A 22,535-nucleotide genomic window follows, 5' to 3' on the forward strand; every position below is an offset into this window, starting at 1 on the left:
TCCTTCTACAAACACATACTGGGTGAGTCTCTATAGACACATACTGGGTGAGTCTCTATAGCTACATATTGGGTGAGTCTCTATAGCAACATACTGGGTGAGTCTCTACAAACACATACTGGGTGAGTCTCTATAGCTACATACTGGGTGAGTCTCTACAAACACATACTGGGTGAGTCTCTATAGCAACATACTGGGTGAGTCAGGCCATCGGTCTCGCTCTCTTCCACAGGCAGCTGCTCAGTGTGTGCTTCACCAGGTCCTTCTACAAACACATACTGGGTGAGTCTCTGTAACAGCATACTGGGTGAGTCTCTATAGCAACATACTGGGTGAGTCTCTATAACAGCATACTGGGTGAGTCTCTATAGACACATACTGGGTGAGTCTCTATAACAGCATAACAGCATACTGGGTGAGTCTATATAGCAATATACTGCAATAGACACATACTGGGTGAGTCTCTATAGCAATATACTATAGCCACATAGTCATGATAGACACATACTGGGTGAGTCTCTATACTAACATACTGTGTGAGTCACTATAGCCACATACTGGGTGAGTCAGGCCATCGGTCTCGCTCTCTCCCACTGGCAGCTTCTCAGTGTGTACTTCACCAGGTCCTTCCACAAACACATACTGGGTGAGTCTCTATAGCTACATACTGGGTGAGTCAGGCCATCGGGCTCACGCTCTTCCATAGGCAGCTTCTCAGTGTGTACTTGACCAGGTCCTTCTACAAACGCATACTGGGTGAGTCTCTGTAACAGCATACTGGGTGAGTCTCTATAGCAACATACTGGGTGAGTCTCTATAACAGCATACTGGGTGAGTCTCTATAACAGCATACTGGGTGAGTCTATATAGCAACATACTGGGTAAGTCTATATAGCAATATACTGGGTTAGTCATGATAGACACATACTGGGTGAGTCTCTATACTAACATACTGTGTGAGTCACTATAGCCACATACTGGGTGAGTCAGGCCATCGGTCTCGCTCTCTCCCACTGGCAGCTTCTCAGTGTGTACTTCACCAGGTCCTTCCACAAACACATACTGGGTTAGTCTCTATAGCTACATACTGGGTGAGTCAGGCCATCGGTCTCGCTCTCTTCCACAGGCAGCTTCTCAGTGTGTACTTCACCAGGTCCTTCTACAAACACATACTGGGTGAGTCTCTATAGCTACATACTGGGTGAGTCAGGCCATCGGGCTCGCGCTCTTCCATAGGCAACTTCTCAGTGTGTACTTGACCAGGTCCTTCTACAAACGCATACTGGGTGAGTCTCTATAGACAGATACTGGGTGAGTCTCTATAGCAACATACTGGGTGAGTCTCTGTAGACACATACTGGGTGAGTCAGGCCATCGGTCTGTCTCTGTTCCATAGGCAGCTTCTGTGTGTACTTCACCAGGGCCCGCTTGCACAGAACGATCTTAGCGCTACAATTATTGTAATTCCTTAAGATCGCGATCTTAGGCTTCAAGTTACAATCGCCATCTACTTGCATAAAACTGTGTGGTTCACGGCCTCGACACTTCAACAACACGGAGAATGCACAACCGATTTAACGTCGGATACATTGTTATTTACTGTAGTGAAACACATAACTATCGAAGTCGATATCACAAAGTACTATTCCCACCGATTCAATGTTGGAATAAGTGTGAAACAACATACCTTCTTGATAATCAAGGAAAGGATAATAGTGAATGGTGTCCGCGTCACGATTAACAATGGCCGTGACCTTTTCATTAACTCAAGAGCAGATAATTTTACTTTAAACGCCAAGATGGGGAGTGGTTTCCCTTGGCATATGCCGTTGCCGTTACAGTCTGTCATGCCCATTGCAGAGCTCGACATACTGATATCTCTTTCGGTCATGGAGTGATTTTGTCTTAGTTTATCATTAAAGTAATCTACAAGTAGATACAAGTTAACGTGCAAAATCAAGTTTCTTTCTCATCCATAAATCTAAATTTGATTATGCAATTTAAATACATGTATCGATATATACAAGTAGTCATCAAATAGGGATATATATATGATGAGGCATTAAAAATTTATGTTTCAAAAGAATTTCACTTGAAGAAAAACATTTATCAACAGCAATAGGGTTAAATAATTAATATACTGTGAATCACGAATTTAATAACTACTCTCTTGAAATATTATTTAATACACGATTTCCCTGCCATGCATTCTTTACAACACTTCTGTAGCCATTATTTTATTGTATTTTATTCTCGGATATATTTAGGATTTTACAACCACCCCACACCCCACCACCACCAACAGCTGCGTATTAAACAATGTCTCATTGACAACCATTGGCAAATCATACATTTAGGTGTTATATCATAAGGAAATACTGTTTATATTTGTTATTTTAAGTTCCATAATTAAGTCACTCAATCTAGATTCAAATTTATTCATGTATTTTTTCGTATTTCAGTATTTTCATAAAACATGGGTAGGTATTTCTGTGGTTGCAATATCACATTCTCAGTTCATAAATCAAGACAGTTAGAATGTAGAAACATATATGCTATCGTCCACGTGATCGGTTCCTTCTAAGATTTCTGGGACTTTTTCATGAAAATTCTGCAAGGTGCGATTGAGGGAGGTATGTGTGCTGGGACCAGTATCACTTTTTATTTGCGCAGCATGCTATGCGCACTTTCAGACAACTGTAGACGGGAGTCGAGTTTAAGAAATTCGTACCTCCACCGTTGAAGAGTTCGATCTTAGCTAAGATCGCGATCTTAAATACATGCCGTCTTACAATCGCTCTAAGATCGGCTTTGTGCAAGTGGGTTAGGGCAATTGTATGGCGATTGTAAAGTTGATTGTAGGGGCCTAAGATTGATTGTAACTAAGGTTGTTCTGTGCAAGTGGGCCCAGGTCCTTCTACAAACGCATACTGGGTGAGTGTCTATAGCTACATACTGAGTGAGTCTCTATAGACACATACTGGGTGAGTCTCTATAGCAACATACTGGGTGAGTCTCTATAGACACATACTGGGTGAGTCTCTATAGACACATACTGGGTGAGTCTCTATAGACACATACTGGGTGAGTCTCTATAGACACATACTGGGTGAGTCTCTATTGCTACATATTGGGTGAGTCTCTATAGACACATACTGGGTGAGTCTCTACAAACACATACTGGGTGAGTCTCTCTAGACACATACTGGGTGAGTCAGGCCATCGGTCTCGCTCTCTTCCACAGGCAGCTGCTCAGTGTGTACTTCACCAGGTCCTTCTACAAACACATACTGGGTGAGTCTCTATAGACACATACTGGGTGAGTCTCTATAGCTACATATTGGGTGAGTCTCTATAGCAACATACTGGGTGAGTCTCTACAAACACATACTGGGTGAGTCTCTATAGCTACATACTGGGTGAGTCTCTACAAACACATACTGGGTGAGTCTCTATAGCAACATACTGGGTGAGTCAGGCCATCGGTCTCGCTCTCTTCCACAGGCAGCTGCTCAGTGTGTACTTCACCAGGTCCTTCTACAAACACATACTGGGTGAGTCTCTATAACAGCATACTGGGTGAGTCTCTATAGACACATAGTGGGTGAATCTCTATAACAGCATACTGGGTGAGTCTCTATAGCAACATACTGGGTGAGTCTCTATAACAGCAGTGTACTTCTCAGTGTGTACTTCACCAGGTCCTTCCACAAACACATACTGGGTGAGTCTCTATAGCTACATACTGGGTGAGTCAGGCCATCGGGCTCACGCTCTTCCATAGGCAGCTTCTCAGTGTGTACTTGACCAGGTCCTTCTACAAACGCATACTGGGTGAGTCTCTGTAACAGCATACTGGGTGAGTCTCTATAGCAACATACTGGGTGAGTCTCTATAACAGCATACTGGGTGAGTCTCTATAACAGCATACTGGGTGAGTCTATATAGCAACATACTGGGTAAGTCTATATAGCAATATACTGGGTTAGTCATGATAGACACATACTGGGTGAGTCTCTATACTAACATACTGTGTGAGTCACTATAGCCACATACTGGGTGAGTCAGGCCATCGGTCTCGCTCTCTCCCACTGGCAGCTTCTCAGTGTGTACTTCACCAGGTCCTTCCACAAACACATACTGGGTTAGTCTCTATAGCTACATACTGGGTGAGTCAGGCCATCGGTCTCGCTCTCTTCCACAGGCAGCTTCTCAGTGTGTACTTCACCAGGTCCTTCTACAAACACATACTGGGTGAGTCTCTATAGCTACATACTGGGTGAGTCAGGCCATCGGGCTCGCGCTCTTCCATAGGCAACTTCTCAGTGTGTACTTGACCAGGTCCTTCTACAAACGCATACTGGGTGAGTCTCTATAGACAGATACTGGGTGAGTCTCTATAGCAACATACTGGGTGAGTCTCTGTAGACACATACTGGGTGAGTCAGGCCATCGGTCTGTCTCTGTTCCATAGGCAGCTTCTGTGTGTACTTCACCAGGGCCCGCTTGCACAGAACGATCTTAGCGCTACAATTATTGTAATTCCTTAAGATCGCGATCTTAGGCTTCGGTTACAATCGCCATCTACTTGCACAAAGCAATTGTAGGCTAAGATCATTGTAAGTTACAATCGAAACTTACAATTGGTCCAGACCAATTGTAAGGAGGTAAGATCATTTTAGTCATTTTGGAAATGGCATTCAAATTAGTGTCTGTTTCACGCAAATAATCAGCTATACGTTTGGAGATTGCATTTATATTGCATAAAACTGTGTGGTTCGCCTCGACACTTCAACAACACGGAGAATGCACAACCGATTTAACGTCGGATACATTGTTATTTACTGTAGTGAAACACATAACTATCGAGTCGATATCACAAAGTACTATTCCCACCTCGATTCAATGTTGGAATAAGTGTGAAACAACATACCTTCTTGATAATCAAGGAAAGGATAATAGTGAATGGTGTCCGCGTCGCGATTAATCAATGGCCGTGACCTTTTCATTAACTCAAGAGCAGATAATTTTACTTTAAAACGCAAGATGGGGTGGTTTCCTTGGCATATGCCGTTGCCGTGACAGTCTGTCATGCCCATTGCAGAGCTCGACATACTGATATCTCTTTTCGGGTCATGGAGTGATTTTGTCTTAGTTTATCATTAAAGTAATCTACAAGTAGATACAAGTTAACGTGCAAAATCAAGTTTCTTTCTCATCCATAAATCTAAATTTGATTATGCAATTTAAATACATGTATCGATATATACAAGTAGTCATCAAATAGGGATATATATATGATGAGGCATTAAAATTTATGTTTCAAAAGAATTTCACTTGAAGAAAAACATTTATCAACTAATAGGGTTAAATAATTAATATACTGTGAATACTGAATTTAATAACTACTCTGTTGAAATATTATTTAATACACGTATTTCCCCTGCCATGCATTCTTTACAACACTTCTGTAGCCATTATTTTATTGTATTTTATTCTCGGATATATTTAGGATTTTACAACCACCCCACACCCCACCACCACCAACAGCTACAGATAAACAATGTCTCATTGACAACCATTGGCAAATCATACATTTAGGTGTTATATCATAAGGAAATACTGTTTATATTTGTTATTTTAAGTTCCATAATTAAGTCCTCCAATCTAGATTCAAATTTATTCATGTATTTTTTACAGATTTTCAGTATTTTCATAAAACATGGGTAGGTATTTCTGTGGTTGCAATATCACATTCTCAGTTCATAAATCAAGACAGTTAGAATGTAGAAACATATATGCTATCGATCCCACGTAATCGGTTCCTTCTAAGATTTCTGGGACTTTTCATGAAAATTCTGCAAGGTCTGCGATTGAGGGAGGTATGTGTGCTGGGACCAGTATCACTTTTTATTTATGCAGCATGCTATGCGCACTTTCAGACAACTGTAGACGGAGTCGAGTTTAAGAAATTCGTACTCCACCGTTGAAGAGTTCGATCTTAGCTAAGATCACGATCTTAAATACATGCCGCCTTACAATCGCCTAAGATCGGCTTTGTGCAAGTGGGTTAGGGCAATTGTATGGCGATTGTAAAGTTGATTGTAGGGGCCTAAGATTGATTGTAACTAAGGTTGTTCTGTGCAAGTGGGCCCAGGTCCTTCTACAAACGCATACTGGGTGAGTGTCTATAGCTACATACTGAGTGAGTCTCTATAGACACATACTGGGTGAGTCTCTATAGCAACATACTGGGTGAGTCTCTATAGACACATACTGGGTGAGTCTCTATAGACACATACTGGGTGAGTCTCTATAGACACATACTGGGTGAGTCTCTATAGACACATACTGGGTGAGTCTCTATTGCTACATATTGGGTGAGTCTCTATAGACACATACTGGGTGAGTCTCTACAAACACATACTGGGTGAGTCTCTAGACACATACTGGGTGAGTCAGGCCATCGGTCTGGCTCTCTTCCACAGGCAGCTGCTCAGTGTGTACTTCACCAGGTCCTTCTACAAACACATACTGGGTGAGTCTCTATAGACACATACTGGGTGAGTCTCTATAGCTACATATTGGGTGAGTCTCTATAGCAACATACTGGGTGAGTCTCTACAAACACATACTGGGTGAGTCTCTATAGCTACATACTGGGTGAGTCTCTACAAACACATACTGGGTGAGTCTCTATAGCAACATACTGGGTGAGTCAGGCCATCGGTCTCGCTCTCTTCCACAGGCAGCTGCTCAGTGTGTACTTCACCAGGTCCTTCTACAAACACATACTGGGTGAGTCTCTGTAACAGCATACTGGGTGAGTCTCTATAGCAACATACTGGGTGAATCTCTATAACAGCATACTGGGTGAGTCTCTATAGACACATAGTGGGTGAATCTCTATAACAGCATACTGGGTGAGTCTCTATAGCAACATACTGGGTGAGTCTCTATAACAGCATACTGGGTGAGTCTCTATAGACACATACTGGGTGAGTCTCTATAACAGCATACTGGGTGAGTCTATATAGCAACATACTGGGTAAGTCTATATAGCAATATACTGGGTTAGTCATGATAGACACATACTGGGTGAGTCTCTATACTAACATACTGTGTGAGTCACTATAGCCACATACTGGGTGAGTCAGGCCATCGGTCTCGCTCTCTCCCACTGGCAGCTTCTCAGTGTGTACTTCACCAGGTCCTTCTACAAACACATACTGGGTGAGTCTCTATAGCTACATACTGGGTGAGTCAGGCCATCGGGCTCGCGCTCTTCCACCATAGGCAGCTTCTCAGTGTGTACTTCACCTGGTCCTTCCACAAACACATACTGGGTGAGTCTCTATAGCAACATACTGGGTGAGTCTCTGTAGCAACATACTGGGTGAATCTCTACAGACACATACTGGGTGAGTCTCTACAGACACATACTGGGTGAGTCTCTATAGCAACATACTGGGTGAGTCTATAGATACATACTGGGTGATTCTCTACAGACACATACTGGTTGAGTCTACAAATACATACTGGGTGAGTCCAAAGACACATACTGGGTGAGTCTCCTACAGGCACATGCTGGGTTTGTCTCTACAGACACATACTGGGTGAGTCTCTACAAATGCATACTGGGTGAGTCTACAGTCACATACTGGGTGAGTCTACAGTCGCATACTGGGTGAGTCTACAGTCACATACTGGGTGAGTCCCCTACAGACACATACTCGGTGAGTCTACAGTCACATACTGGGTGAGTCTACAGTCACATACTGGGTGAGTCCCCTACAGACACATACTCGGTGAGTCCCCTACAGTCACATACTGGGTGAGTCCCCTACAGTCACATACTGGGTGAGTCTACAGTAACATACTGGGTGAGTCTACAGTCACATACTGGGTGAGTCCCCTACAGACACATACTGGGTGAGTCTACAGTCACATACTGGGTGAGTCTCTACAGACACATACTGGGTGAGTCTCTACAAATACAAACTGGGTGAGTCTCTATAGACACATACTGGGTGAGTCTCCTACAGGCACATGCTGGGTTTGTCTCTACAGACACATACTGGGTGAGTCTACAGTCACATACTGGGTGAGTCCCCTACAGACACATACTGGGTGAGTCTACAGTCACATACTGGTAAGTCCCCAACAGACGTATTGCCAAGAGAATCCCCTACAGACATATACTGGATGAACTACCACCAACAAACAACCAATGAGTCTCATAATAGAGAAGAGACCCGAACCTGTTGACTCCTTTGGGGTTCATTGATTCTACATCCAGAATCAGATTACAGCGATTTCTCCTTGTTAAGTTCAGCCATGTTACAATTGATATGTGATTTCTCTACTCATTTGTATAATGACTTCTAGTTGTCTCTACAGACACGTACAATCAGTCCTTCCTGACATATCCCTCTGTCTACAGGTATACCAGTCAGTTACACGGATGTAGCCTCAATAGATCCAGAGTATGCCAAAAACTTACAGGTGAGTTGCTTGTCTCCAACACTTCATAACCATTGGTCATATTCTGCTGCTCAACATGTAACATGTGGAATAAACTCACAACAGATAGAGATATCTGTCCAGTTCACTCTAACCGAGATGTAGCGGCTGCAGGAGAGGTCATGTGTGTGTGAGGCCTCATCAGTACAGAAATAACAGTACACAATATGAAAAGGATAAAGGTGAAATATCACAATGTTCTAGGGGCTCTTTTATTGAACAAAAGTCGTTCAAATTAATTCTATGAGAGTGATATAGTTTCAGTATTTAACACAACTTATAGAGAGTCAATGTTAGAGCCATGTTCAATCATTATATTGGATTCTCCATGTTCAGTTCAGGCACAATGCTTTTATCTCCCAAGTTGACAGGAATTAGGTGACCATTGCCATGAAGTGAATGTATAAAGCATGGCTGCCATTTCAGTGGATCCTGGATCATGACATCAGTCAGCTTGGCCTTGACCTTACATTCTCCGTGGAAACAGATGTGTTCGGCGTTCTCCAGGAAGTAGACCTCAAACCAGGGGGCAGCACTCTTCCTGTCACAGACGCCAACAAGGTCAGAGTCATACCAGTCTGTTTAGGCACTGTCCAGACCTCATTGCTTTATACTGTATTGTCTTCTTTAATTGGATTTTTTAGCTTTGCTCGCTAGTTTTATATTCATATCTGTGATTCTCTAGTAGTTTTACTGTCCATCGTCGGCAGGTTTTAATCTTCCAAACGTTTTCACCTTTTATTGTCTGGATTGTTCTCGTCACTATATTGCTGAGATATTGCCGATGTGACGTTAAATAATAACTCACTCACTCACTCACTAGACCTCATTGCAAGTTGCAACATATTCAGTGAGTTTTGGAGACAAAAAGGAAGCAACACTTGATGGTCCATTACTGCACGTCAAATTTAGTTTGATAGCCAATTGTCTACCTTGTCCTAGGCACTTAAATCCACTATGAAGGGTATATGCTTTTGCCCTGTAAGTATTGGTTTATCAAGTTTGATACATTTGCCTGTAAGGCCCAAATTAGAAAAGGAAATGTGAATGGATCATTTTGAATCTCATTGTTAAATGGGTTTCCCAGGTCTGAATTCAGTTTATGTGTAGGGTTGTCCCTGATTCGATTCCTTTGAAGGGAACTATGTGTGAAGCATTTCTGGCATCATCTGTCCAGATATTGCTGGAATATTGCTAAAAGCAGCATAAAACTTGATTCACTCTCATTCTCATGTCTAGCTGATAGCCTGTTACTAGGAGCATTAAACGCAATTCACTCACTTTGTACAAGAATTTGATGGTAATGTAGACAGCTCTCATCCCTTTGCCAGTTCCAGATGTATAGAATCAAGATGCTATTCTAGTCACATATACTGAAATATTGTCTGTATTTAATTGTCTCAAAAACAAACAGATTTAGTAATGATCTCCATGATAATGTTCTACTGTAGGCTGAGTACGTCCAGCTAGTTACGGAGCTACGCATGACACGGGCCATCATGCCCCAGATCAACAGCTTCCTGTCTGGTTTCCATGACTACATTCCACACAGCCTTGTACAACTCTTTGATGAGTATGAACTGGTAGGTGCTTGGTTTTACTGACTTTACTAAATATTTCTGAGATGGTGAGGTAGGTAAGTAGTTAAGATGTTGCTTTAACTGAAGTGCAGGGCTTAATTTCCCAGGAGTGCAATGGATGTCAAGTTCATTTCTTGTGTAACCTGCAGTTTTATTGGTTGAATATTAGTGAATACCCTATTAACTCACTTTCTTTCTATATGGTTTTGGGGCGGTGGGGTAGCCCAGTGGTTAAAGCGTTGGCACGTTATGCCGAAGACCCGGGTTCGATTCCCCACATGGGCACAATGTGTTAAGCCCATTTCTGGTGTCCCCCGCCGTGATATTGCTGGAATATTGCTAAAAGCGGCGTAAAACTAAACTCAGTCAGTCAGTCTATATGGTTTTATTAGAATTTTGGTTGATGTAGATAGATTTGATTTTTTTATTGTGCAGATTTGAAGAATTAGTTATTTACCAATTGTTGTATATATCAAGAGAAATATAATTGTAGATATGAGAGGTTTTATTGCTCATTTTATAGTGTTTTGATGGGCTGAATGTGTGTTGTAGGAGCTGCTAGTGTCAGGTCTTCCTGACATCGACCTGTATGAACTGTGTTGTGATGGTCTGAATGTCTGTTGAAGGATCTGCTAGTGTCAGGTCTTCCTGACATCGACCTGTATGAACTGTGTTGTGATGGTCTGAATGTGTGTTGAAGGATCTGCTAGTGTCAGGTCTTCCTGACATGGACCTGTATGAACTGTGTTGTGATGGTCTAAATGTCTGTTGAAGGATCTGCTAGTGTCAGGTCTTCCTGACATTGACCTGTATGAACTGTGTTGTGATGGTCTGAATGTCTGTTGAAGGACCTGCTAGTGTCAGGTCTTCCTGACATGGACCTGTATGAACTGTGTTGTGATGGTCTAAATGTGTGTTGAAGGATCTGCTAGTGTCAGGTCTTCCTGACATGGACCTTTATGAACTGTGTTGTGATGGTCTAAATGTGTGTTGAAGGACCTGCTAGTGTCAGGTCTTCCTGACATGGACCTGTATGAACTGTGTTGTGATGGTCTGAATGTCTGTTGAAGGATCTGCTAGGAGGTCTGCTAGTGTCAGGTCTTCCTGACATGGACCTGTATGAACTGTGTTGTGATGGTCTAAATGTGTGTTGAAGGATCTGCTAGTGTCAGGTCTTCCTGACATGGACCTGTATGAACTGTGTTGTGATGGTCTGAATGTGTGTTGAAGGACTGCTAGTGTCAGGTCTTCCTGACATGGACCTGTATGAACTGTGTTGTGATGGTCTGAATGTGTGTTGAAGGACCTGCTAGTGTCAGGTCTTCCTGACATGGACCTGTATGAACTGTGTTGTGATGGTCTAAATGTGTGTTGAAGGATCTGCTAGTGTCAGGTCTTCCTGACATGGACCTGTATGAACTGTGTTGTGATGGTCTGAATGTCTGTTGTAGGATCTGCTAGTGTCAGGTCTTCCTGACATGGTCTGTATGAACTGTGTTGTGATGGTCTGAATGTCTGTTGTAGGATCTGCTAGTGTCAGGTCTTCCTGACATGGACCTGTATGAACTGTGTTGTGATGGTCTGAATGTCTGTTGAAGGATCTGCTAGTGTCAGGTCTTCCTGACATGGACCTGTATGAACTGTGTTGTGATGGTCTGAATGTCTGTTGTAGGAGCTGCTAGTGTCAGGTCTTATGAACCTGACATGTCTGTTGTACCTGTATGAATCTGTGTCTGTGATGGTCTAAATGTCTGTTGTAGGACCTGCTAGTGTCAGGTCTTCCTGACATCGACCTGTATGAACTGTGTTGTGATGGTCTGAATGTCTGTTGTAGGATCTGCTAGTGTCAGGTCTTCCTGACATGGACCTGTATGAACTGTGTTGTGATGGTCTGAATGTCTGTTATAGGAGCTGCTAGTGTCAGGTCTTCCTGACATTGACCTGGAAGACTGGAAGGCTAACACAGGCTATACTGGCTACTCAGTGGACTGTATAGTTATACAGGTAAATTATACAATTAAGCTGTATAAAATCATTTCTGCTTTCTTAAGACGTTATAAACCAACTATAGGTCATTTTACTGTCATTGTATTCACAAGCCAGTAAGCTTAATTTAGAAGGGGCGGTGAGGTAGCCTGGTCGTTGAAGCGTTAACTTGTCATGATGAAGGCCCGAGTTCGATTCCCCACATGGGTACAAAGTGTGAAGCCCATTTCTGGTGCCCCCCACCGTGATAGTGCTGGAATATTGCTAAAAGCGGCGTAAAACCGTATTAACTCACACACTCTTAAGTTAGAAGCTGAGAGACCTAGAATGTAACACTGTCTGTGATGTAAGTCATGATATGCAGACCACTGTTTCTAGTTGTGATGTTCTGTTGTCCAGTGGTTCTGGGAGGTGATGGGAGACTTCACGATGCAGGAGAGGGTCCTCATGCTGCAGTTTGTCACCGGCAGGTCAGTGGAACGTTTACGGAAATACTCATCAACATCAACGTCAACATCCACATTATTGAAACTAAATGTCTGTCCATCCATCCATCCTTCCCTGTCTGTCAGTTTCTCATTGAGGATGGGTTTTCTCCATTCTCTTCCCACAGAGGTTACTTGTCATATCTTCCTACGAACCTCTGTTCTAATACGGCCCTTTCATGGTGCGAGTGTTCAGAATTCGTGATTCGTTGCAATCAGATTTAGTTGTGCAATCAGCGACGTTGTTTCAAAAGTGATCATTCGCAAGGACTCAGTAATTTTCGTATGCTTCGGAAAAACTGGAACCTCTTCCCCTGTGCGATACGCAAACATTACTTCTAGACAGAACTCAGTCATGTAATGGCGGATCAATGGCGTCACCATCGCCCTCGTTGACAACTGACAAGCTTGCCATTACATGTCTTGTGTGTCACATCAACACAAGTCCCCGGCAGAGAAGAGGGATATTTGAGGCCCCATGTTTATTTGCATCGATATAACACGTGTTCTGATTGGATAGAAAGAAGGGAGGTAATTCGTGTTGCGATTTTTTGCCGCTAGGGGATTTTACGAGAACCGGGAAATATGGCCGTATTAGAACAGAGGTTCGTAGGAAGATATGACAAGTAACCTCTGTGGGAAGAGAATGGGGTTTTCTCATGAACTATTGTTAACTGGAATTTTACGCACTGATGTAACTGGTCAAGGTTAAATGATATTGAAAACTGGCTATGGCCTCTGTTCCATGGGTTCCAAGGGGACTGTTTTTCTCAAAAACTACTGGTACTCGTTTCTTGTTGCGCTGGTGCTGCTCTTTTGTGATACAAACAAATCTGAAGTGAGGTGAAGTTGGGTTTAACGTCGTACTTGAGAATATTTCGCTCATATAACGACGTGCATGCGTGTGTATGTGTATGTGCAGCTGCTTGTACTAGCCCAGACTTAAGCTGGTTTTATAGTGCTAGCCCACTGAGATACCATGCCGCAGTGAAGCATGAATACCCCACTCAGACACATTATACTGACTCCGAGCCGACCAGTCCTTGTTGTACACATTAATGCCGAGCGCCAGGCAGAGACCAACAAGTACCATATTTCACCGTCTTTTGGTATGACGCTGTCGGGGATCAAACCCGCGACCTTCCACTCTCTGGGCGGACGCTCTAACCACTACACCACAGAGGTGGTCCAAACAAGTCGGAAGTTTGTGGCCCTCAGATAGGATTATTGTCCTTTATGGAAGTTTATGGCCATGGAACTTTAACATTGTGGATGAGATGCTGAATACCGCAGGCTGACCATACATGTATTGTCATACGATAAGGTGCTGCCTGACAGTGAATATATTTTTAACATGCTTTAAGTTAGTCAAGACTTGACCCTTGGATGATTGCCTGTGATATGCTGCCTGGTTGTTGTACTACAATACAGTTATATAACTAGACATTGAATAAAGGGGTGTGGACCCTCTGATGAACTCCAGTATTTGAAGAGACATTATCCAAACATAACAGGAATATTATTTATGAGCAGATGCAACACATCATCATGAAAGTACCATTTTGACTGATATGTGTTTAGATTTGTGGTTGTTTTCTCCAGCTCCAGAGTGCCGTATGGTGGATTTGCCAACCTTAGCAGCAGTGGCAGTCACCAGCAGTTTACCATCAGCCATGTACCTTACACAGCTGGTAAACTCCCCACAGCATCCACATGGTGAGTATGATACCAGCAGTTTACCATCAGCCATGTACCTTACACAGCTGGTAAACTCCCCACAGCATCCACATGGTGAGTAAGATACCAGCAGTTTACCATCAGCCATGTACCTTACACAGCACAGCTGGCTGGTAAACTGCCCACTGCATCCACATGGTGAGTAAGATACCAGCAGTTTACCATCAGCCATGTACCTTACACAGCTGGTAAACTGCCCACAGCATCCACATGGTGAGTAAGATACCAGCAGTTTACCATCAGCCATGTACCTTACACAGCTGGTAAACTCCCCACAGCATCCACATGGTGAGTAAGATACCAGCAGTTTACCATCAGCCATGTACCTTACACAGCTGGTAAACTCCCACAGCATCCACATGGTGAGTAAGATACCAGCAGTTTACCATCAGCCATGTACCTTACACAGCTGGTAAACTGGTAAACCCCACAGCATCCACATGGTGAGTAAGATACCAGCAGTTTACCATCAGCCATGTACCTTACACAGCTGGTAAACTCCCACTGCATCCACATGGTGAGTAAGATACCAGCAGTTTACTATCAGCCATGTACCTTACACAGCTGGTAAACTCCCACAGCATCCACATGGTGAGTAAGATACCAGCAGTTTACCATCAGCCATGTACCTTACACAGCTGGTAAACTGCCCACAGCATCCACATGGTGAGTAAGATACCAGCAGTTTACTATCAGCCATGTACCTTACACAGCTGGTAAACTCCCCACTGCATCCACATGGTGAGTAAGATACCAGCAGTTTACTATCAGCCATGTACCTTACACAGCTGGTAAACTGCCCACTGCATCCACATGGTGAGTAAGATACCAGCAGTTTACCATCAGCCATGTACCTTACACAGCTGGTAAACTCCCCACAGCATCCACATGGTGAGTAAGATACCAGCAGTTTACCATCAGCCATGTACCTTACACAGCTGGTAAACTCCCCACAGCATCCACATGGTGAGTAAGATACCAGCAGTTTACCATCAGCCATGTACCTTACACAGCTGGTAAACTCCCCACTGCATCCACATGGTGAGTAAGATACCAGCAGTTTACTATCAGCCATGTACCTTACACAGCTGGTAAACTCCCCACAGCATCCACATGGTGAGTAAGATACCAGCAGTTTACCATCAGCCATGTACCTTACACAGCTGGTAAACTCCCCACAGCATCCACATGGTGAAGTAAGATACCAGCAGTTTACCATCAGCCATGTACCTTACACAGCTGGTAAACTCCCCACAGCATCCACATGGTGAGTAAGATACCAGCAGTTTACCATCAGCCATGTACCTTACACAGCTGGTAAACTCCCCACAGCATCCACATGGTGATGGTGAGTATCCACATGGTGACCAGCAGTTTATACCTGCCATTCTAGACAACAAACAAAACAGGAGAGGTGGAGTAGCCTAATGGTTAAAGCGTTCACTTGTCACACCGAAGACCTGGGTTCGATTCTCCACATGGGTAAAATTTGTGAAGCCTATTTCTGGTGACCCCTCTGTGATCTTGCTGGAATATTGCTAAAAGCAGCATAAAACTAACCTCAGTCACTCACAAGACAAACAAAACGAAAAATTCATCCACTGGCACAGATAAGTACAAAGATAAGCTAATTTCCTTTCCAATGCATTCTTGCTCCTGAAAATATATTCGGTTCTTTTCTTCTTCCAGTATCAACCTCCTGAAACTGGCTGAATATCCGACAAAAGAAGAATTGAAAAGATGCTTGTTGATAGCTCTTCAGTGTGGAAGTCAAGGATATGGCCTTGTCTGATGATAGCTCTTCAGTGTGGAAGTCAAGGACATGGCCTTGTCTTATGATAGCTCTTCAGGGTGGAAGTCAAGGATATGGCCTTGTCTGATGATAGCTCTTCAGTGTGGAAGTCAAGGACATGGCCTTGTCTGATGATAACTCTTCAGGGTGGAAGTCAAGGACATGGCCTTGTCTGATGATAGCTCTTCTGTGTGGCCGGATGATCTCATAAAGCAATCAGCAAGCCATAAATCCTCCTCTCGAGGCCACTCATCAGAATCTGACCATGGGACTTGAGGCATTGTATAAGTGTATAAAACTACACACTGGTCAGAGGATTAAGTCCAGATCTCTACAAATGTTGAAACTGACCAAATTTTGGAACTGTTGCTACAACTTTAAGCAGCAGGATTGATAATCAGAGTCAGCCTTTTGCCAAGACAAGGTCCAGAGCAACTGCTGAAAAATAGCCTTGGCCTCGATTGGAGAATTTCGGTAGATCAATACATATCACTTTCGCCTTTCCAGACCACTACACCCTGTGCTGCCTTTGACACTCTGACATCATGAATCGCTTTGCTGCACTGGATGTGTGTGTTGTTGGCAACGTATTTATCACTTGAGTCCAAATTGTGTATTGCGTCCTGTGTATCAGAAATAGTTGACTACAGGCGGTGATGCTGGTTTTATTCTGAAAAGTCTGTGTTCTAATAAACAGGTGTTCTCAACAAAAAAACTAAACTAAGGGGTTTCACTGGAATAGAGTTGACAATATTTTCAGTTTGTGCTATGGTGCATAAGACAGAACCTTTTTACATGAATGATAAAGTATGATAAGAATTCCCCTTTTCTGGCCTAAATGTGAAACTAAAGAAATACTGAAAACTTTAAAATAGTGATCAGAAAGTTATTGAATATGTTTATATGATAGACATCTGGTGTCTTTAAAACTGCAAGAATTTGGAGTATGGTTAAAATAAGTTAAAAAGGCACGTTTATTAATATTTCTAGATAAAATCTAACAATGAGCAAGTCTGGTACTGAAGAGGGACTACATGTTTGTACTATGTTAATCAACATCCAAGGAAAGCAGCTTCATGCAATGTTCTTGTTCAGTGTATAAAATCCCTCTAAATTCAGTGTTTTAATCACATTTTATCTTTATCATTACAAAACATGTCAGTGTTGATATGAACCAATCTAATTCTCTTTAAAATGAACACACATTCGAACCCCTTGGTGTTGAACTTGTCTCTGTCAAATACCTGGTTGTGTCAAAACCCACAAAAATCATAATACATGTATTTTACCACTATTTTAACATTGTTTTCATCAGACTCCATCAAAACACCAAGATTTAAAATAACTTAAATTACCCTGGTATGTCTAACACCAAATACTTTCAAAGCACATGTAAGATTTTATATAATTTAAAATAAAAAAATACATATTTTATGTAGATATGACAAATGCGTCTGCTTCAGTTTTTATTCCTTGTTCTATGTTATTTAAAATCCATGGACACTGTTGTATATTTGCTTTTTGTTGTTTGATGTCTGGGAGGTGTTGAACACCAGCTAAAGATTGTATCTACCTTACAACATAGGCGTACAACCATGATAGCGTTTAGTGGCTTTAAGCTTACGTGTTGAACACCAGCTAAAGATTGTATCTCCCTTACAACATAGGCGTACAACCATGATAGCGTTTAGTGGCTTTAAGCGTGTTGAGCATCAGATAAGTGGATCAATTTATTGGAGCCATGTGTACAAAATGATCATTTTCGTGTTTAGATAGGTGAGGTGAGGTGAAATTGGGTTTAATGTCGTGCTTGAGAATATTTCGCTCATATGACGACGTTGTTTAGATAGCTTTATGGATGAGCTCCAACAAACTCAAGGAGTTTGAGAGTTTGAGTTGGACTTTAGCAGATAACTGTCATAACAACTTCAAATACTGGTAACAGCTTTATGTGTTTTCTTAATTTATGCAAACCATTAAATTCAGGAAGGACCCTTATTTTTACCTCATTCTGTAGTAAAAACCAACTCCTATTTTTTTATTAAATTCTATTTTGTAAAATGTAAAATTACTAATTAAGAGTAATAAACTGAGTTGGGGTTGTTCTATTTAATCGCTGTCATCTGTATCTACATTATATTAGGTATGTGTAACCCAGTTGTCTGATGTGCTTCAATTCTCTAAGAATAGAGTTGCGTCCCTTTGGCATGCCAGGAACCTGTTATTTTTCAGTGTTCAAATCCTTGTTTGCCCTGGATATGTTTCTATGTTTCTCAGCGCCTTACCAGTGGCCATAGGTTCACGGATGTGGTCAATGTCGGAGGCCTTCATCTCATCATCCTTTCTTCGCACAATAACTTGGTGTTGCCGTAATATAACTGGAATATCGTTCAAAACAAAGTCATAACTCACTCTGTATAATAGTTTTGTCACTCACCCAAGTAGTTTGTCTGACTTAAAGTCTTGAAAATTCCAAAACTGTAAATAGTTCTATGCCCCTCCGGAACTGAGAGCATTGGTAACTATGACGATGATGAGGTATTACACCCTTTATCTCTGTGATATGTTTGATGTTTTCGTCCTCGAATTATTTTAATCATTTTTTTAAACTTTACATTCAGAATATTTTTATCTTTGTTACATTGTTGCCCATGATTTCATTTTAATCAATGTGATGACATAATAGATCTTAGCTTCCATGTGTTATATTTCTTGTGTTTGCATCATTTAATGTTCTAAGTTTTAACCGATCTTTGAACCCTGATCTATGATGTTCATTGTCTTTTGTGTTCATCCCCGCCTCATTGTCATTGTGTATTTTAACTGCAGATGTGTTAGCTGATGTATCTCTCCTTTTCAGTCTAAGTATACTAAGGCTCAGTATTATTCGTTACACTGCTATCTACTGAGTCTAACAAACCCTAGTAGAAGGTTGCGTCAGCTAACCATTTGGACTGACCAATCAGCACACAGCTTACCAAATTGCGAAAGTTAACATTCGCACATACCGTTTGAACCTTTACCTCAAAAGCTTGAACGATTCCGAATGCTATATTCTGCACGATCGCTTCCGCATGATACACATGGAGGACGCAATGAGTAAACAGTCGCTGAAAATAGCTTTTGGGTCAATATTCAAGGATGTCTTTTTGCGAAAATATAAGCAAATAGTAACCATGTCATTAGAAACCCATAAGTGTATATACTGCAGGTCAAATATCTGTTTTATGAGGTTTTTCGTTTGTTGATAGATCAGTGTCAGCGGCCAGGGAAGAGAAACTCCAAAACAATTTTGTAAGTCCCTCCGAACGCTAACAAGTAGTCGTTGTCTGATTGGTTAAATCCGTTTGGCTGTCACGTGTTTGATTGGACGGTCATAGGTTGCACAAAGGTTATCTGACGCGACCTTCCACAAGGTTTTGTTAGACTCAGTATTGCAGTGTAACGAATAATACTGAGTCTAAGTTTACTTAGACTGCTCTCCTTTTCATTTAGGATTTGGCATGTAATATGTTTGTTTGTTTATTGTTTAAATGCCACACTCAGCAATATCCCAGCTATATGACATAGGTCTGTAAAGAATCGAGTGTGGACCAGACAATCGTGTTTTGACACCATGAACATCGATCTACGCCATTGGGATACGATGCCATGTGTCAACCAAGTCAGCGAGTCTGACCACCCAATCCCGTCAGTCGCCTCTTACGACAAGCATGGGTTACTGAAGATCAATTCTAACATGAATCCTCATGGGTAGCATGTAAAATGTCTACACTTTGCAAATTAACTTCAATTTAAAGTATACTTTCGTTCCTTGGATTCAAACTTTAACCTCATTGTTTGCTACCAAACAAGTTCTGTTTGTAAACCTGTAAGTCCATTTTCTGTAATGTTGTTCATAATTTTATTACTTGCATAATACTATGATAATTCAGAGATATAGTTACAGATATAGTTACAGTATTAGGTATGCATTATTTATATATTTTTATGCAGTATTATACAGTATATTGTATAGCCTCAAAAAGGCTTCCAGTGTGTATGTAGTTAATTTATTAAATTTTCACATATGTGATTATTTACAAAACTGAATGTTAAGAGTGCAGGGGTTAGATATATTTTGTGTGATAGTGCCAATCTGGAAACTAATGTGCCAAGCTTATACTTTCTTTGCTAATAATGGAAACCATATATTTTGCACTGAAGCTTATTACCTCAAACATTAAGATGAACAGTAGGGTGCAACAAATACACTGTGAGGCAAACATGATTACCCATCACGAGTATATGCCAACGAATACAACTATTTTTGACAAAAACCATAACACGTCACCAGCTTATGTATTACCGGTATTCATTATTTTCAGTGAAATATTATCAAAATACATTCTGTTCTGCCCGTATTGATACTGCTACTTTGTCTTGGCAGTTACTGTCAAATGAAATATGTAAGAGTGTTGACTATTATCCTGCCTGGCTTGGATGTATTCCATTTTGCCTATCTTGGTTTAATATAAACTGACAAATTCAAGTTAACAACACTCTTTTTTTTTCTTGTGATCATGAAAAACAAACTGAATTCAGGAATGAATCCAGTTTGATTCACTGACTGAATCATAATAGCCTTTATGAACAGTGGGAGTTTCTGATTGGATGAATTTGTTAAGACCTTGACCTTGACCTTGATTGATATGAATTTAATCCTGTGTTATCCCAGAGACCATATAATAGCAACTGTAGTTAAAAAGTTACAATTTGAACTCTCTTGTCTTTACGAGAAAAGGTTTCCTTCCTAAAGCAGGTTGGCACGCTTTATAAGACTGAAATACTGTTCAACTTATGAAAATCAAATCATACTCTCTGACAGACACTCTATCACTGGGACACTACTATCTTGCTTCTGTGTGAATATTCATGATGTTCATGAAATCTTGATTAATAATCTTTAGTGATAAAATCCCAGCATAATTCCATGAGTTGTGGCATTAGCTGTTCCAGCACTACAGATTTCTATCATCCCCCTCAGCGTCATGGGTGGCCAAGTTGTTTTCCGGAGCCCTGTTTCTCTGTGCAGGGTGGTGGGGTAACCTAGTGGTTAATGCGTTCGCTCTTCATGCTGAAGGCACGGGTTCGATTCCTCACATGGGTACAATGTGTGAAGCCAATTTCTGGTGTCCCTCGCAGTGATATTGCTGGAATATTTGCTAAAAGCTGCATACAACCAAACTCACTCACTCACTAACTTATTTCTCTGTGCAGAGTTGTTTCCCTTTGATGCACCAGGAGCCTGTGAAAGTGGCTAGAATCTCAGATAGCCCAGTGTGTATGTTGGTTTGTCAGCACCATAAACATCTGCATCACAGTGGGCTCTCCATCCACATCAGGCTGCCAGGCTGTGATATAACTGTTGAAAGATGGTTTTAAACCAGACTCACCCATGACTGTATAGTAGTGGTGGTCCGATTAATTGAAATAATCGAAGATTGGTCACAGTGGCCAAACGACCAAGCAATCGATCACATTTTCTCATAATCGAACACAAACGATTTTGGAACCGCTGTAATAGAGTTTGAAATACTTGATGATGGAACATATCTAGGACGTTGTCAGGGCCTGAAAACGTGTTTATTTCTAAGAAAACTCACTTCACTTTCTGAAAAGTCATGACTGAATATTTCTTGAAGAATCTGGGAAGTTAATGTTACACTGGAACTGAATCATTTTACACTGGATGTGAAATCTGCAAATGTAATTTGTGCAGTTTCTAAAAACAACAACAGAGAACCAAATGTTTTTTTTCTTTATACTTATCTGCAACTGCAACCTAAATAGGAAAATCTAAAAAATGACGCTAACCAATTTTTTTTCGATGATTGGTCGTTGGTATTGAACCAATCATCAATTGTGAGATTTCAACCAATTCCCAACACTACTGTATAGTAGACTTTGTTTTACCATATGGAGTTCAACTCTGATTACATTAAACATCTTGGCAGGTATCACTGGATGCTGTCTTCATTACTCTGTATATCACTGATGGGAATTGAATTGCTCTGTAGCCTAAGCTTTAAGTTGAGGTTGGGGCGGTGGGGTAGCCTAGTGGTTAAAGCGTTGGCTCGTCACGCCGAAGACCCGGGTTCGATTCCCCACATGGGCACAATGTGTGAAGCCCATTTCTGGTGTCCCCCACCGTTATATTGCTGGAATATTGCTAAAAGCGGCGTAAAACTAAACTCAGTCAGTCAGTCAGTTAAGTTGAAGTACCTTGAAAACAACTCCCTTCATTCATCTTCTATGATGATGGTGATTTGGAGATTTTATGAGCGTTTTCCGAAGCGTATTTCATGCACGGTCTTCGAGTATGACCCAAACATTCCTTTCTGTGCTCCTATCTAAGTGAGATAACTGTACTTACACAGTCTGTGCCAAATA

General features: G+C 41.6%; 1 protein-coding gene across 1 annotated transcript in view; it reads left to right on the plus strand.

The window, feature by feature from the left end:
- Positions 1 to 19,026, plus strand: part of LOC124259100 (E3 ubiquitin-protein ligase HACE1-like) — a 72,312-nt gene extending 53,286 nt beyond the window's left edge. Inside the window, exons 20-27 of the mRNA XM_046693191.1 lie at positions 8,444 to 8,505; positions 8,950 to 9,084; positions 9,975 to 10,106; positions 12,012 to 12,107; positions 12,489 to 12,559; positions 14,177 to 14,290; positions 16,001 to 17,879; positions 17,954 to 19,026. Of these exons, the coding sequence (XP_046549147.1) occupies positions 8,444 to 8,505; positions 8,950 to 9,084; positions 9,975 to 10,106; positions 12,012 to 12,107; positions 12,489 to 12,559; positions 14,177 to 14,290; positions 16,001 to 16,103 (713 nt within the window). The 3' untranslated portion in view covers positions 16,104 to 17,879; positions 17,954 to 19,026. The remainder of the gene's footprint in view (positions 1 to 8,443; positions 8,506 to 8,949; positions 9,085 to 9,974; positions 10,107 to 12,011; positions 12,108 to 12,488; positions 12,560 to 14,176; positions 14,291 to 16,000; positions 17,880 to 17,953) is intronic.
- The last annotated feature ends 3,509 nt before the right edge of the window (positions 19,027 to 22,535 follow it).

Source organism: Haliotis rubra, unplaced genomic scaffold (genome assembly GCF_003918875.1).
Source record: "Haliotis rubra isolate DU_JTF1 unplaced genomic scaffold, ASM391887v1 Scf71, whole genome shotgun sequence".
NCBI classification, from domain to species: domain Eukaryota; kingdom Metazoa; phylum Mollusca; class Gastropoda; order Lepetellida; family Haliotidae; genus Haliotis; species Haliotis rubra.